At 38.0% G+C, this 14,488-nt stretch overlaps 1 protein-coding gene and 1 pseudogene across 4 annotated transcripts in view; one reads left to right on the forward strand and one right to left on the reverse strand.

The window, feature by feature from the left end:
* Ebf1 (EBF transcription factor 1) overlaps nt 1-14,488 on the reverse strand; it is a 387,150-nt gene that overhangs the window by 353,467 nt on the left and 19,195 nt on the right. For all 4 annotated transcript variants that reach the window (XM_033761605.1, XM_010622272.2, XM_010622271.2 and 1 more), the window contains exon 6: nt 11,852-11,920. In XM_033761605.1, the coding sequence (XP_033617496.1) occupies nt 11,852-11,920 (69 nt within the window). The remainder of the gene's footprint in view (nt 1-11,851; nt 11,921-14,488) is intronic.
* Nucleotides 9,275-9,411, forward strand: LOC117285407 (annotated as a pseudogene).

Below are 14,488 nucleotides of genomic sequence, written 5' to 3' on the forward strand. Positions count from 1 at the left end.
GGTTTTTTTTTTTTTTTTTTTTTTTGTCTTTCACCTATTAAAAAACAAAGACAGTATCAGATACGCACAGCCACTCCATCTTTCCACCTCCAGGAGAGCTCCTTATTTCGTTTATTTTTTAATGTTCTACGATAAAAAATCCGTGCTCAGACAGCCTGAATGACTTTCGGCTGAGCCTACGTTCTCCGCCCGCCTACAGATTTCATGAGCTTTGGGGAGAAACAAAAGTACACGTAAGCTGTCTGTCTGCACTATCTGCCTTTAACAGCAAGAAGAGATGGGCTCATTGTGGACATTCAGGGCCTCTCAATTAACCTGATTAGTTCAGCACAGTGCTCTCATGAATGACACCTTATCTGGAAAATAAGGGAGAACTTCCTTCCTCCAGTAGTCACAGGAGCCCCCTAAAGCCACAGAGATGCATCCTATCCAATGTGAGTACCTTCGCTTTCCTCCTCTCCCTAGCTCACAGGTCAGAGAGACTGGCAGACCAGGTGCCTGATTGGATTTTGTGTCCTAAGGACAGAAGGCAAGCTCCTGTCTGCCCAGGTGGCCTTGGAGAAGGCTGGGAAGAGGGATGCCCTGTGGGCAACTTCAAGCCCGTCTTTCAGAATCAACCAGGCACATGATGGGATTGGGGGTGGGGATGGGAGGATTTGGAGTTGGGTAGGGGGAGAATTTATTAACTCTTCAGCCACCAGAGCAGCTTGTCAAAACTATACTTGTCTGAAAGAAAAAAAATGGTGACTAAAGTTTTCTAACATTACCTAAAACAAAGACTCTGCTTAAACATAGGTTCTCTCAACAGTGATGTCATGCTTGATATAACAATGGGAGATCACTGCATTGCCCCTACCAAAAAAAATCTAATTTCCCCCCAAACACTCTGAAATATGCTGACTTACTAAATATGCTACATACATGTTTTTTTAATGTCTGTTGTCATGTGTAAAAGACACACTAGGTAACAGAGCATATTCTTGAAAATGTGCTTGTCACCTGGGGATTTGGCTCAGTGGTTCTGCTGCCTACCTCACAAGTGCAAGAGCCTGAGTCTGATCCTTGGTACAAAAAAATAAAAAAGAAAGAAAGAAAAAGAAAAGAAAAGAAAATGTGCTTGTGAGAATGTCAACATCAGGGTTTTTCACTTGTTCGCTCCATGATTTACTCGATCAATTAAACGTTAGGCTATGAGGAGATTTGCATGGTAATCGTGTGAAGATTAACATTTTTAAGTGTAACAAATTTAATATTTTATCTTACATTTTCTGTTTCTCATCATTCTTTAATGGCAATGTCATTGCACTTTATTATGTAGCTATAACAAGACTGTCTCTGAGCAAAGAGATGAAAAAACTAGATTCAACAACTGCATTTCTAGCTCCTTTAATTCATACTTTCATTTCACAAAAACATACTCTAAGCAGCTACTACACACAAGTGAGGGGTTGCGCTGAGTGCTGGGGATATGTACCAACCATCGCCGGCCGTCACTGCCTTCTTAGGCACACAGTCTACCTTCTAAAGAGTTCATCTGCCTCACTGGGTACAGCAATACTGTAAGGAACATAAATTCGGATGCTAGAGCTGGAAAGGATCTTACCGATCTCTTCACTCCAGCCTTTATTTAAAAAGTAACCACCACAGCATACTGAATCTATATGATGTGCCAGGAGTGTGCTAAGAGCTCTCCACATGTTATCCACTTGGTCTTCACCACAACCCTCTAAAGGAGGAACTACTACTCTTATCCCCATCTTACAGATGATAAAACTGGGACTTAGGGCAGTTACACTGGCAGAGCTAGGGTTTGATCAGAGGTAATCTGACTCCGTAACCTGTAGTCTTCCCCAACATGACTGCCTCAGAGGAGTGCAGTGAGCTCAGGGAGTTTGCCTAAGTTCAATTCCACTTCAACTGTAGGATACCTTTTCTGTGCACTATGATCCCAAACTGAAATCATGTTGTATTTTTTTAAAAGCAATATATTCTTTCTTTATGCTTGCTATTATTATTTCTTTTTTTTTTTCCAACTCTGAGACACTGAAGAAGTATTATGAGGCCAGGAAACATATCTCTGGATCTGGAGATATGTCTGAATTTACTAGCATTTATTTTTAATTTATGACCCTTTATTCTGCAGCCTATCGAGCCAATCCTGAAAACAGTGCATAGCATATAACAAAAGCTCAATAAGTACTTGTGGAAAGAAAAACAAAATGAGTGACTCCTCATCGAAGCGCAATTAGCTACTACCATGATTAACTTCAGTGAGGTAAGTGTGCTTATAAGAAAGTTCCATGGCAATGATCACATTAAGAATAGCAATCTACACTGTATACACATCATGTTCAAACTGCAAGAGTGACCTGATTTTAAGCACTTGATATATGCCAAGTTCAGCACTAGTTATTTTGATCCTCAATATCCTTCAAAATAGAAATGACTTTTCTGGGCTGCGGATGTAGCTCGGTGGCACTATGCCTGCCTGGCAAGCTCAAGATCCTGGGTTCGATCCCTGATACCAAAAAGAAAAAGAAAAAGAAAGAAATGACTTTTCCCAATTTGAAGACGAGACATTGTCCTTTCCATTTTGAAGATGGGGAAACTGAGCCCCCTAATCCTAAGTAGCAGTGGAGGGATCTGATCCTTCAGACAGCAGAATTCAAGGTGATGCCTTTTCTATCATACTATCCTTTCTCCAGATTTCTCTGTGAATTAGTACCTGTTTTTTACAATAAAATGAATACATTAGTGGTTCACTTATCAAAAATAAGTGCGGATACTTGAATGCAACAATAGGCAAAACAATTGATATGTCAAATTATTGTCATTTTTTAATCCTGAAAGTTAACTGTGGAAGCAACTAAAAGAACTCGATGGGTAAATGAGTTTAGAGTAAGACATAAAAATTTAATTGTAGAGACCAAGAAAACTAAAATAAATGAGACGTGAAATACTAAAACCAGTCTTTTTTCTGGGCAGTGTGTGGGGAGGTTAGGCTAAAAGACACATAGCCGATGCCTTAATTTGCATATCTGTCAAACAGAATCTGTAGGATTCTCTGAAATAGTATATGCTAAAGTGCTCTAAAACTTTGCAAAAGCCATGGAGATGTAAGTCACTATTAAATTCCCAGTGGTCAGGAATTCTGCTCATTTCATTTTAACGTGTTCATAAGTCAGGATCTGGGTGCTAGCTTTTATGACAGTATGTAGACAATCAGAATAGGGTAGCCAGGGATTTCGCTCAGCAGCTCTGCCTCCTGCCTTGTAAGCACAAGGACCCGCGTTCAATTCCCGGTACCAAAAAAAAAAAAAGAATAGGGTGCTCACAGTCCGACAGCCACAGAAAGATGGACTTAATATTCCTGAAGCTATTCTCAGATGTATGTCACACATCAAGATTAGAATCTGGCTTTAAGAAACGCCAAGATTAGGGTGCAAAATGTGGGGTTTTGCTATTGTAGGTAATAGCTTCAAAGATAGCCATGTGAATGTTTAACCAACATTTTTCTGGAGAGTTTTCTGGTAAATAAAAGATGCTGCTCACTTTTTCTCTTCCTTTTTGTCTTTGTAATGAGAATGTGTTATATATGTGTGTGTGCATGTAACCAAACCTGAGACAGGTCCCGAGATCTTCAAATTAACTTTCCATGTTGTGAGGGAACTTCGGCCAACAGTGCATCCAAAGAATTAACAATAAGATGTTAAGATACTGCTAGAAGATCAGAATACTAATGAATAGGAAGCATATTTTAAAGGGCTAAGTCTCAGTAGTTTACCCATTGAACAATAATAAGTAAATTAGAAGAAGTGTGGTTATCTGGTCTGTAAACAGAGTTGACAGAGAGGGAGAGAGAGGGAAGCAGGGCTTTAAGCAACCATGGTTGCTTTAGAAAAGTGGGGCAGAGAACAACCTCAGAGAAGCTCAGGGTCTACATCAGTGCGCACCGTCCAGCCCCAGGGGAACATTCATTGTCCTAAAAGAGGAAACCGCATGAAACAGAAGCAGCTGATACCATGAAACAAGATATCCTAAAACTTTGCTTTGATCATTTTCAATTATTGATTGAAAAAGAAAGAAAAAGTTATTTTAACCTTAAAAATGCCATTATTCTGAGCCACCAGTGCTCACACCCGTCAGAGAACCTCTTTCTACTCACCCGCTCACCCTGCACCCTGCACAGTATCGATATTTGGTCACTTGAATAGCAAATGAGCAAAAAAGAAGCTCTGTTCTTAAGGGGTCCTTGCTACTGATGAAAAGCGCAATTTTTTTAAAAAAAATCACGACCAATGCACCATTTAAATGAACCAAAAATCGAGAATCTTGCCAAAGTCCTATAAAAATATGTACAGTGACCACATCCAGATTAAAAATGCCCATGTGCACTTTGATTACTATTTTCACTTTCCCCTATCTTGGCACTGAAAGTGTTAAAGAAAACAATAAAAGAACAAGTGAGTGTACAGAGTAGGATTTACTGGCATTTACTTTTAATCTATGGCCCTTCACTCTGTAGCTTATCGGGTCTCTGTCAGTCCTTTTTCCTCCTTTATATTTCATGAGGAGCCCCCCATGCTGCTACTGAGAGACAGAGCCCAAGTGTCCATAAGCTTTTTGTCAGGTAAAAAGAGAAGAAAAAGGAAAGGAACAAGAGGAAAAGCAAAGCTAAGAGGCATCTATTAGATGTCACTAGGCTTTTGTATTCATGTCAATGATTCAGGATTAGAGTATTTGAAATAATCTTATTGAGAGGAATCAAAAGGCCCACCGAGTGAGAGGCAGCTCTGTAGCATATGGCAAAGGCACGAACAATATCTTATTAAAGATGTGTTGGCTAACACTATTGCTTTATATTATATTACAACACTATTGTGCCTCAAACAGTTAGCAGGACGGTATAGTTACCATGTGCCATTTTGGAGGTTATTGTGTGGGACTGAGCTATATAATTTGCCAGCTTGTCTAGTTAAGTCATTATAAGTAGGGCTTTTAGGGCATGTTTGGAACTAGAGGAAAGCACTTCACCTTCAACAATAAAAATTCCCAAAGCATACTGAAGACCACTCTCTTCCCAGCAAAAGTGGAATACATGTGTAAAGATGAAACGTCAATGGCTCATGTTTCCCAAGAATCACTTGAAGTTTTCATCATTTACCATGGGTGCCCCCCTCAAAGAAAATATGACATATTTTTTAACTTCACTCCTTTCCCCATGCAGAATATATGCACGCACGCAGACACACACACACACACACACACACACACACACACACACACACTTAGCTTCACACTTTAGCAGGATGAAGGCAATTAAAATTCTATTATATGAAGTACTGTAATGTTAAAACCATTTGCTTCGGACAAAGGCTTGAAACAGGAGAAATGGCTTGCAATGGAGATTTATCGTCATCTACCCACACCTTTAAAGGCAGTAAGCAACTAAAGACAAACCTGTACTGTTCACCATATTTCACTGACTGCAGTAGGAGTATTGGGTCACTTTTATATTGTCCTGGACAGTGTACAGTTACAAAACTTGTAAAGAGAGGAACAGGATAGGGACAGGGCAGGGCAGGCATGAGAAGGAAGAATTGGTAGACTATTTTAGATAACATCTCTGCACATTAAAATAACCAAATACCATCTCTTTAGGCCAGAACCTCTGAATGGAGTTTTTATAATCTTTTTTTTACTAGAATCCTTGGCTGGGAACTCACCGTACAGGAAAATGAGGAGAATTTTTATTATCAACTTCTTTTAGAAAAGTAAAAGCATGCTTAATACACTGCTACATTAGCATCACACTGTGCAATGCTGTTACTATGACACACAGGGGACTTTGTCCAGCTTTTCTATGTGCATTTTTCCAGAACTATTACAAAGGCAAAGTTATGATGACACAAGATATAAACCCACACCATGAGCGGACACTCAAGCCATGTTACACACACACATTGCTGATTCTCTGAAGCTCCGTTAAATAACATTTCTTGGAAGTCACTGCCATTACTTCCATTACAGGAAAACCACTGTTACTCATTATACAGTGTCTGCAGTAGTATTATACCGTGTAACAGTACTTTGCATTATGATATATTGTCATCATATTTGAAATGCATCTTAATGTATCCCGACTACGTATTTGAGAATAGCTGATAGCAAATGGAATATAGACTGCTGTTAGCTTATTGTATTAGTTATTTTATTATCACAATAGCATACTGCACACAAATGTACAAGGCTCATCTCATATTTAGAATGGTGTTATCTGATATGTGATAAAATTTAGAGTGATACTTGCTCAGATAAGTTTCATTGCTAATAATCACATAAGAATTCCCACTGAGAAAACAAATGTTTAAGCACACTAGGGTTAATATACAACCATAAATTCATGCCCTGTGTTGATGCTGGCTTTCCACTTGTTAAAAAATGCAAACCTCTCAAAGCAACCAAAAGGACAGCAATTATGCTGCCTGGGGCAATTTTTAGAAGTACATTCCTCTTTCCTTTATTTTAACTAGGCAGTCAAGGTTAACAAATCAGGTAGTTTAGAAAGGTTTGTCAGAGCTCTGAAAAATGCATTTACACCTCTGGTTCTTCATGACCCAGACGTTGCTTCTGTATTGTGCAGAATGATTATGTTTGGTCACTGGGCCTTCTAAAAATTGGAGCAAGACCAAAATAATAAGAGTTGAAAGGCTAATGAAATGAAGTCATGACACTCTGACTAAAAGCCTTATTTGCAACATTAATAAAAGTACATCTTTATGCTCATATTAGTTGAACTTTATTTTTATGGAAAACAAAAAAGAATGTAATGAATTTTGGGATTTACCACTGATGATAAAAAAGAGAAAAAAATGCCTTCATGCATTTAGGGAAATTTATATCCCATGCTACCTCCTTGCAATGATAAAAAAAAAAATACACATACATATCCTAAGTCCAACGTTTTACTATTATCATTTTCCTGTTGTACAGATAGGTATATATATATTATATAAACACATTGAGGTCACTTTAGTCAAGAAAATTAGCTTGGTGATAAAACAATGTGACACTTCTCTGAAACATCTTAGCACTGCAGTTTTACCTCTTACACTGAGACTTTAATAAATATTTTTCCCTAAACAATCCTAGAATGGTTCAAGTTTTCTGCTGGAATGATTACATCATGTAAAGTCATCAGGTAAAATGAACATTCTAATATTTTCCTTATGGAACATTCTATTTCAGATAATAATCATAACACAAATCTAATTCATATTTGCTAAATGAAAGTGGTTTAGATTTGAGTAATTTTTGAACAGTTCTGAAAAATACAAATATAGGTTCCTCTTTTGTCATTGTCTTATTTTTTCTTTTTAAAAACACCTTGGCTAAATGTGGCCTAAAGTAATTCCAAGCAGACTAGGATATTCATATTATAAATTTCATGTATTTCTTTTAATGTCACATGTCAAGACCTACATCCCATAGCTCTAAAGAGATACAGGGATTCTTATAAGTGGGAAAGAAAGAAATGGCAAATCTGTGAAAATAGGAAGCAAAGGTATATTAATAATGGGCCTTAAAATACATGCTTTAAACATTTGCTTTGAGAAACCCAAAACTTGCAGGTTGCTTGAGCCACAGTGTATCCTAAAATAATTAAGTCTAAATCCACATGAGCTAGGAGTAGAAACTTTGGGAAGGAATTTCATCCTTTATTAGTTCTATCCATGAAGAGAAAAATTCACTTGTTAACATCTAAAGATCCACAGTACACAGACCTGAAGAATTGGGCCCTTCTTGTTTCCCCTTACTTAGTAATCTATTTCATCAATCACACCGAGGCCAAACTGAAGAAACAAACAAATATTGAGCTGCTCCCTATTCCACATACCGTAGCCAAAAACATCAGGACTTTATGCGAAAGGAAAATGATAACACAATTTGGAGAAAGAAATGTTTTTAAAAGACCTTATTTTCATCAATGTCATCAAAGATAGCTTAGAAAAATAAAGTTTTGGGAAGCAAATCACGTAAGAATGGTAACCCTAACTAACTAGACAGAGATTAATGTTCTCACTCAATATATATATAGTTCAAGAATTTATAAAGAAGTTTCCATTTAGAACATGATTTTTTTATGAACTCAGAAAAACTAGGTTCCCAATCCAGACTACCCTATGTGGTTTTTGTCCTTATCATCTTTTCTGACTCTTACAAACTAAACCTAATTAAGAACCTCCCTCATTAGTCTTCCAGAAAAATTAGCACAGCTTATGCTAATTACTCCTGCAAAATTTAATAAACTCGTTGAAATGGGAATTGTCTAATGAGGTTTTATTTATTGAACTAAGATAACTCCAAAGAAAAAGGTTAGGACACAAGGATATCCAATGTAGTAATCAAACTACAATTTATTCAATTTCTAAACATGAATTTTATTGCAAACCTTTTAAATTCAAATAGGAGTTAGTGTATGACTATGTTAAATCAATCTCCACCTTAACTCAATAACTGGAAGTCATTTTTTTGCATTTTACTTTAACAATAATTACCACACACAGCCCTCTACTTCAGTGATAATGGAATTTGCTGTTATTAGTTCCTGGTCATCAGCCATTAAACATAACACATGTGACTTTTCTCGAAGTCTGCACAGCCCAAATATCTGGATCACTGGGTCCAGCCTGTGTTTTATAATTCCTAATCAAGCTTATTGGCATCAAGCAGAAATGTAACCTAGCAGAAAACTCCAAACATAAACTTTCTACATTTTACAGCAGTTTTCCTGTGAATATTTTTGTAGTGACACAACAAATTGTTATAATTGTATAAAAAGAATTTGGGTCAAGATTTCTTAATCTGTTGCATGTCACTAGAAGGAAGTAGAAATTTGTTTTCTAAGTTACGGCATGCATCTGTTGATTTGTGAATTCCACTTTTTCATAGAGCATGTCAAGACGATGTCCCCCAATCACTGGAATCAAATAATAGCTAAAATTTGATACAGAAATAGCTTGTTAATACGACCACTGTCATATCACCAGAAATCCTTTTCTATCTATCCTATATCAAGTTTTCCTAAATAACCACTATGGAAAATCTTTTAACTGATAACATAGCAGTGGTCTTCCAGATTCCAAAGGATGTGCAACAGGAGCTAAGACATCTTGTCTTCAGGTCCAGGTGACTGGCTGTTAACACTATGCTGAACCCTAAGGTGAAGACAGCCTTTACTCTTTGTACACATCTTTTAAAAATAACCACTATCATCGCTTCTCGGCCTTTTGGCTAAGATCAAGTGTAGTAAAAATAACCACTATTACTACTGAATGTAGGCCCTATAGCCTACTTTTATTAAATATTCAGGGATTTGCATTCATAAATCTGAAAGCAAATCAAACCCTAAGCACACAACAGGTATTATGCAATCAGAAATCAGAAAGTATGAAATTCAAACTTGGGTGACAACTTTATTTTTTCCTTTACAGCAATTTCATGAAATTGACAAATCTTTCCTATTTTGCCCTTCCTTGTGTAAGTTCTTTTCTTGTTATTTTCTTTTCTTGATTAAAAACAGAAGTTTCACATATCAGCATGGACAGAACTAGAGTTTTAAAAACTTTCAGCAGACTGAAGGACAAATCAATTCTGAACACTCAGATGCAAATAAAAATCTAAATAGGGTTTTGCATATGAACTGGCACCACTGCATGAAAAGAGAGCTCATGTGAGACAGTGGCAGCAACCAGCAGGTAAACATATGCTGGGACTTGCAAACGCGCACCACGTTTCAGCCATTTCTAAAGCACTCCTCTCTAAAGAGACCACAATTAGCTACACACTGTTTTCTACTTGTGCACCAAAAGGGGGGATGAAAAGGATAAATGTCATGAGTAATATCTCAAAAGCCACCAACAGCATAAAGTGCATACTTATTTTGCCTAAATTGTTTGAACTACCATAGCCAAGAAAAGGTTTTAAGTACCCTACGGGGACAGATGCAAGGCGGCAACACTAGAAGCCACACTAATGCAATCCAGGTAACACAATCCTATTTCAAAAACACGGACTGGGCTAATTACAGCGCTGCTGAGTCAAGTTCCTTATGCCACTGCAACCCACAGGAACAGGTCAAAATCAAATGTTATTCAAACCACAGTCATATCAACCTTCTATATCAGAGTCACGGCTTAAAACCAAACGAAGAACTTAAAAGCTTAACCCATTCACAAGCAAAAAAGTGTTTTCATTGCAGGTGGCAAGGTAAGGTTCTTGTCATCATTTAAACCGAAAGGAACTGTGTGGCTGAGCAAAATATTTATAGTTTTAAAGTTCTGGGGACTATTTGAGCTGATCCTTTGAACAGAATATGCTCTTTTCAATAAAAGGGTAAGAAAAACTAGCTTAAAATAAGAAATGGTATTTTGAAGAGGTATATCTAAATGAAACAAATAGCGTAAAGGTTATATCTATTTTTGACCTTATTCATTTGAAGACTTATCTTCCGTGGCAGAAAAAGCAATTACATGAATGTCATATCTGCTCTCACAGATAAACATGCTATCCTAATTCTATAGGCATTATACAATGTCACTGTGCATTAAACTTTCCCACCTTCTAACTTTGAATCAATTTATTTTTACTCATATCAAGCAAAAGTACATTTTAGTGAATATTGGTGAGAGATATTTAATTAAAATATCCAAATGAAACACAACTTTTGCAGAACTACTTGGCAATCAATATTAAGTAAAAGCATAAAGAAGAACATAGGTCAAAAATCAATCATCTTTGATATTGAATATGATGAAGCAAAGTAACCAGCTTGTGACTTTACCTAAAAAAAAAATGATAAACCAAGACCAAAACAGTTGAAGAATTTGAAAGATGGGGTTTTCTTTTTCCCCCTTGGGTGTTTCTATCAAGAATCAATATTGCCAAAACCCCAAAAGAGATTTTTGTTTTGGTTGATGTCCTCAGTGAGGAGATCAGTCAGTCTTATTTGCAAGACTCTTTCTCCAGCTAGTAGAGCATGCTAGCTCTTTTTTTTTCTCTGATGACTGACAATATCTATAAAGCTTCCAGGCCATTTAAGTCTCAATGAGTAATGCCATGGAACAAATGGTTTATCATACATGTTTCTATACAATGAATTTCAATAATTAAAATATAAAGTGAATATTTGGAATACAACTTTGCATAATGTGTGCACACACTGACTCAAAATTGCTCTGAACAACTAAAACAGATTTATTGTTTTGTAGTGATTTACTTGGTCATGTCAGATTAGTAATATGGATCTGTTTAAAGACACAATAATTAAGACAAGCAGGATAAATTAATCAAGTTACAATACAGTCTGAGCTGCAATCAAACCCAGGAAATAACAGCAGAAAATCTTGGTTCACAGATCTCTTTAAACTGCTTTTATGCATAAATAAAACCTTAAAATGTAGATGGATTACATCCAACAGAACTACTGTAGCTAAAAGTGATAATGATTCAAACATTTTTCAAATAAAAGTTAAATATTTATAAGCACCCAACCACATTTCATAAATCACAAACTATTATTATTTTATTTCTGAAGCTTCCTGGCACAGCGTGAGGATTGAGCCACAGAAAGTCAGAAGTGAAAAAAATATTCCTTTAGGAGCATGAATCAGATACAAAACCGGAGTAATCCAAGAAAAAGGCTTCCAAAGAACATTCCATATGGCTTTGCCAAGGAATCACAATCCGTTGGCACAGCATAAATCATGACCAACAGGCAAATTTTGGCCACAAGGCAGGTGTTTCATTATAAGGAAGAATAAGAATCCAGTAAAAGAAGAGTGGTCCCTACCTGTCAATTATCACTGGATCTGAAGGAGTCTCATTTCGGTTGCCACAGCTTTTCTTGTCACAACAGCGGCTATGGAGCAAAAGCGAAAGGATTTAGTACAACCATTACAATGTAAAATCATCATTTAAGTAGACAGAAGGTTCAAATTGCTGGGTTGCAAATGCTAGAATTACCACAAAGCCATACCTGGCAATCAATGGATCCCTGGAACAGAACATTCTATTTGGGTCACCTACGGGTTAATGGCCAGGCTTAACCTCTCCCTGCTCAGAATGGGAGGCAAAGAGAAGGGTTCTCCCAGGGCCAGGAATGATAGCCCTACGATGGGGTCTCTCCATCACTGCCTGCAGAGTTGGCAGAGTTCAATGTGAAGTGCATTATTATTACGTGTACCCAATAAGAACATTCAGGTTTGTGGGTGGCTCAAACTTTCTTCCCACACGATCACGCTAATTTTGTGGAACACATCAACAAGGGGGTTTGACTGATTTCTCCCCTCTAGTTATTTTGTATTAAATGGATTCCTTTTGCTTTTCCTTTCTCTTTTATGGGTGGCATTGCCTTCAACCACAAACCTCTCCAAAATCCTACAGTGGTAAATGTTTGCTTTTGCACTGTCTTCATGTGAATAAAGATTTCACAATAATTAAGACAAGGAAGAGATAACCAAAAAAGTGGAGGTTGACATTCACAGTCCTCTGGCTTTTTAGATCACCATTTGGAGCTACTCAAGTTTTCTGAGTGCATTATGGACAAAGGCTCCAGTGGTTATTAGTACAGCCATGATCTTGTTTATTAAGTCACAGAAAGAACAGCTACAAGCAAAGTAAGCACCTGCTACCAAAATCCCACCCAGGTGGGACCTTAGGGTTGCCCATTCTTTTTTTTTTTTTTTAGCTGAGGTGCTTTTAAAGGGTGAAAAATTTATGCTTTTGAAAAGTACCCACAATAAACAGAAAAATATCCATCTGAGAGTTGTTTGTAAATAATAAATGTGTCCCTTGGCTGGTCTACACCCAGGGATACACTAGGAAAGCATATATTTAATCAGTCAAGAAGGTGAGGAGGTTATCCAAGGGTTAGACTTCACCATGAACACCAGCGAAAAGGGCACCTTTCTCCAACCTCTTACACACAGATGTGCACACACACACACATGCTTACAACTTGGTGAATCACACAGCCTAAATTTAGAGAGCTGCTCGAGAGAACCAAATATCGAGTTGCATTTTCAGGACCCAGAAATATATTCCTGCATAGGGAGTCTTTCACCAAAACTGGAAAGTCTTCTCTCTCGCCATAATTATATCTCTGTGAGGAGAATCAGCTTCCAGACTTGATGTTAATTCTTCAAAAAGTAATGTTAAAAAGTGTATTTCCATTGTCAGCACCCCGGCTAGAAAATCACCCCATCTACCTGATAGCCCTTCCTAATTCACAAGAATCTATTGCCTCCAGGCCCCGGGTCTGCTATACCAGAACTTTTTGGAAAGCCCAAAGTACCTAAATCTCTAAGAAACAAATAAATAAATAAGGGAGAAGGGGAGTATAAGTTGTTGGAATGCATGTAAAATATAGTTAAAAAGTAAACATAATCCCCAACACCTGTATTTCAGGCTTGCCTGAATAGTGGAGTGGTTAAGAACATTGGCTCTGGGACCAGACAGAGCTACCAGTACCACCTTGAGCAATGTACTTCACCTCATAATCTTTGCTTTCTTATTTGTAAATTGGGGTAATTATAAAACCCACATCTAAGGGCTCAGATTCCATACAGTAAGGGCACCAAGCCTGGGCTCTATGGCAAGGCCTACTGAGAGTTCAATGAAAAGCAGCATCACTACTGCCCCCTGTGTTTATCTCCTGCAACCACCTCCTTCTCTAATCTGAGTTCTGCAGATGAAGCAGGTCTCCAAAAGCAACCCATCAATAGATCCCAAGTCTCCATTATCCAGGGAGGAAAACTGGTGAATAGGAGGACCTATTTCTCCTTTCTTTTCATTCACAAAAACAGCAAAGGAACAACACAAGCTCCTGGATGCTGCACCCTCACCACAGTACTGCCTGGATGAAGTACCCAGCAGGGACTATTCTAACTTGCTTTGATGATGCTGTGGACAAGAATCTACCCCTCAAGCCTAACTGAGTCTCTCCCTCCTCATTGCCACTGGCCTTATCCAAGTAACTTTCATTTCTCTACTGGATCCTGCAATAGCCTCCCAAATGGTCTCACAACTTCCACTCTGACTCCTCCAACAGATCCTTCCAAGTGTCCATGGGACTGTGTCACTTCACAGTCACAGATCTTTGAATGGCTCCCCCACTGCACTTAGAAGAAACCTGTGACAGGATATGATAGCACACCACCTTCCAACCTCCTGCCCCTTCCCTCCAGCTTGCCAAGTTCTGGGCTAACTCCAACCCCTTTGATGCATTATGCTCAATCAAGCCTCAGGTCCAGGCCCAACCAGGCTGGCCAGCCAGTCCTCCAATACCTAGTTCACTAACCTCTCTCACCCCTCATTCTCAGCCTGTTCTCCCTTCCTCACAGAGGTTTTCCCTGACACCCTGCCCTTGTCTAAATTAGGCTCCTCCTGGCATGTTTTCTTTTAAGGCATTTAACACAATGCAAGTTAT

Source organism: Fukomys damarensis, unplaced genomic scaffold, assembly GCF_012274545.1.
Source record: "Fukomys damarensis isolate Sample0158 unplaced genomic scaffold, DMR_v1.0_HiC HiC_scaffold_9, whole genome shotgun sequence".
NCBI lineage: Eukaryota > Metazoa > Chordata > Mammalia > Rodentia > Bathyergidae > Fukomys > Fukomys damarensis.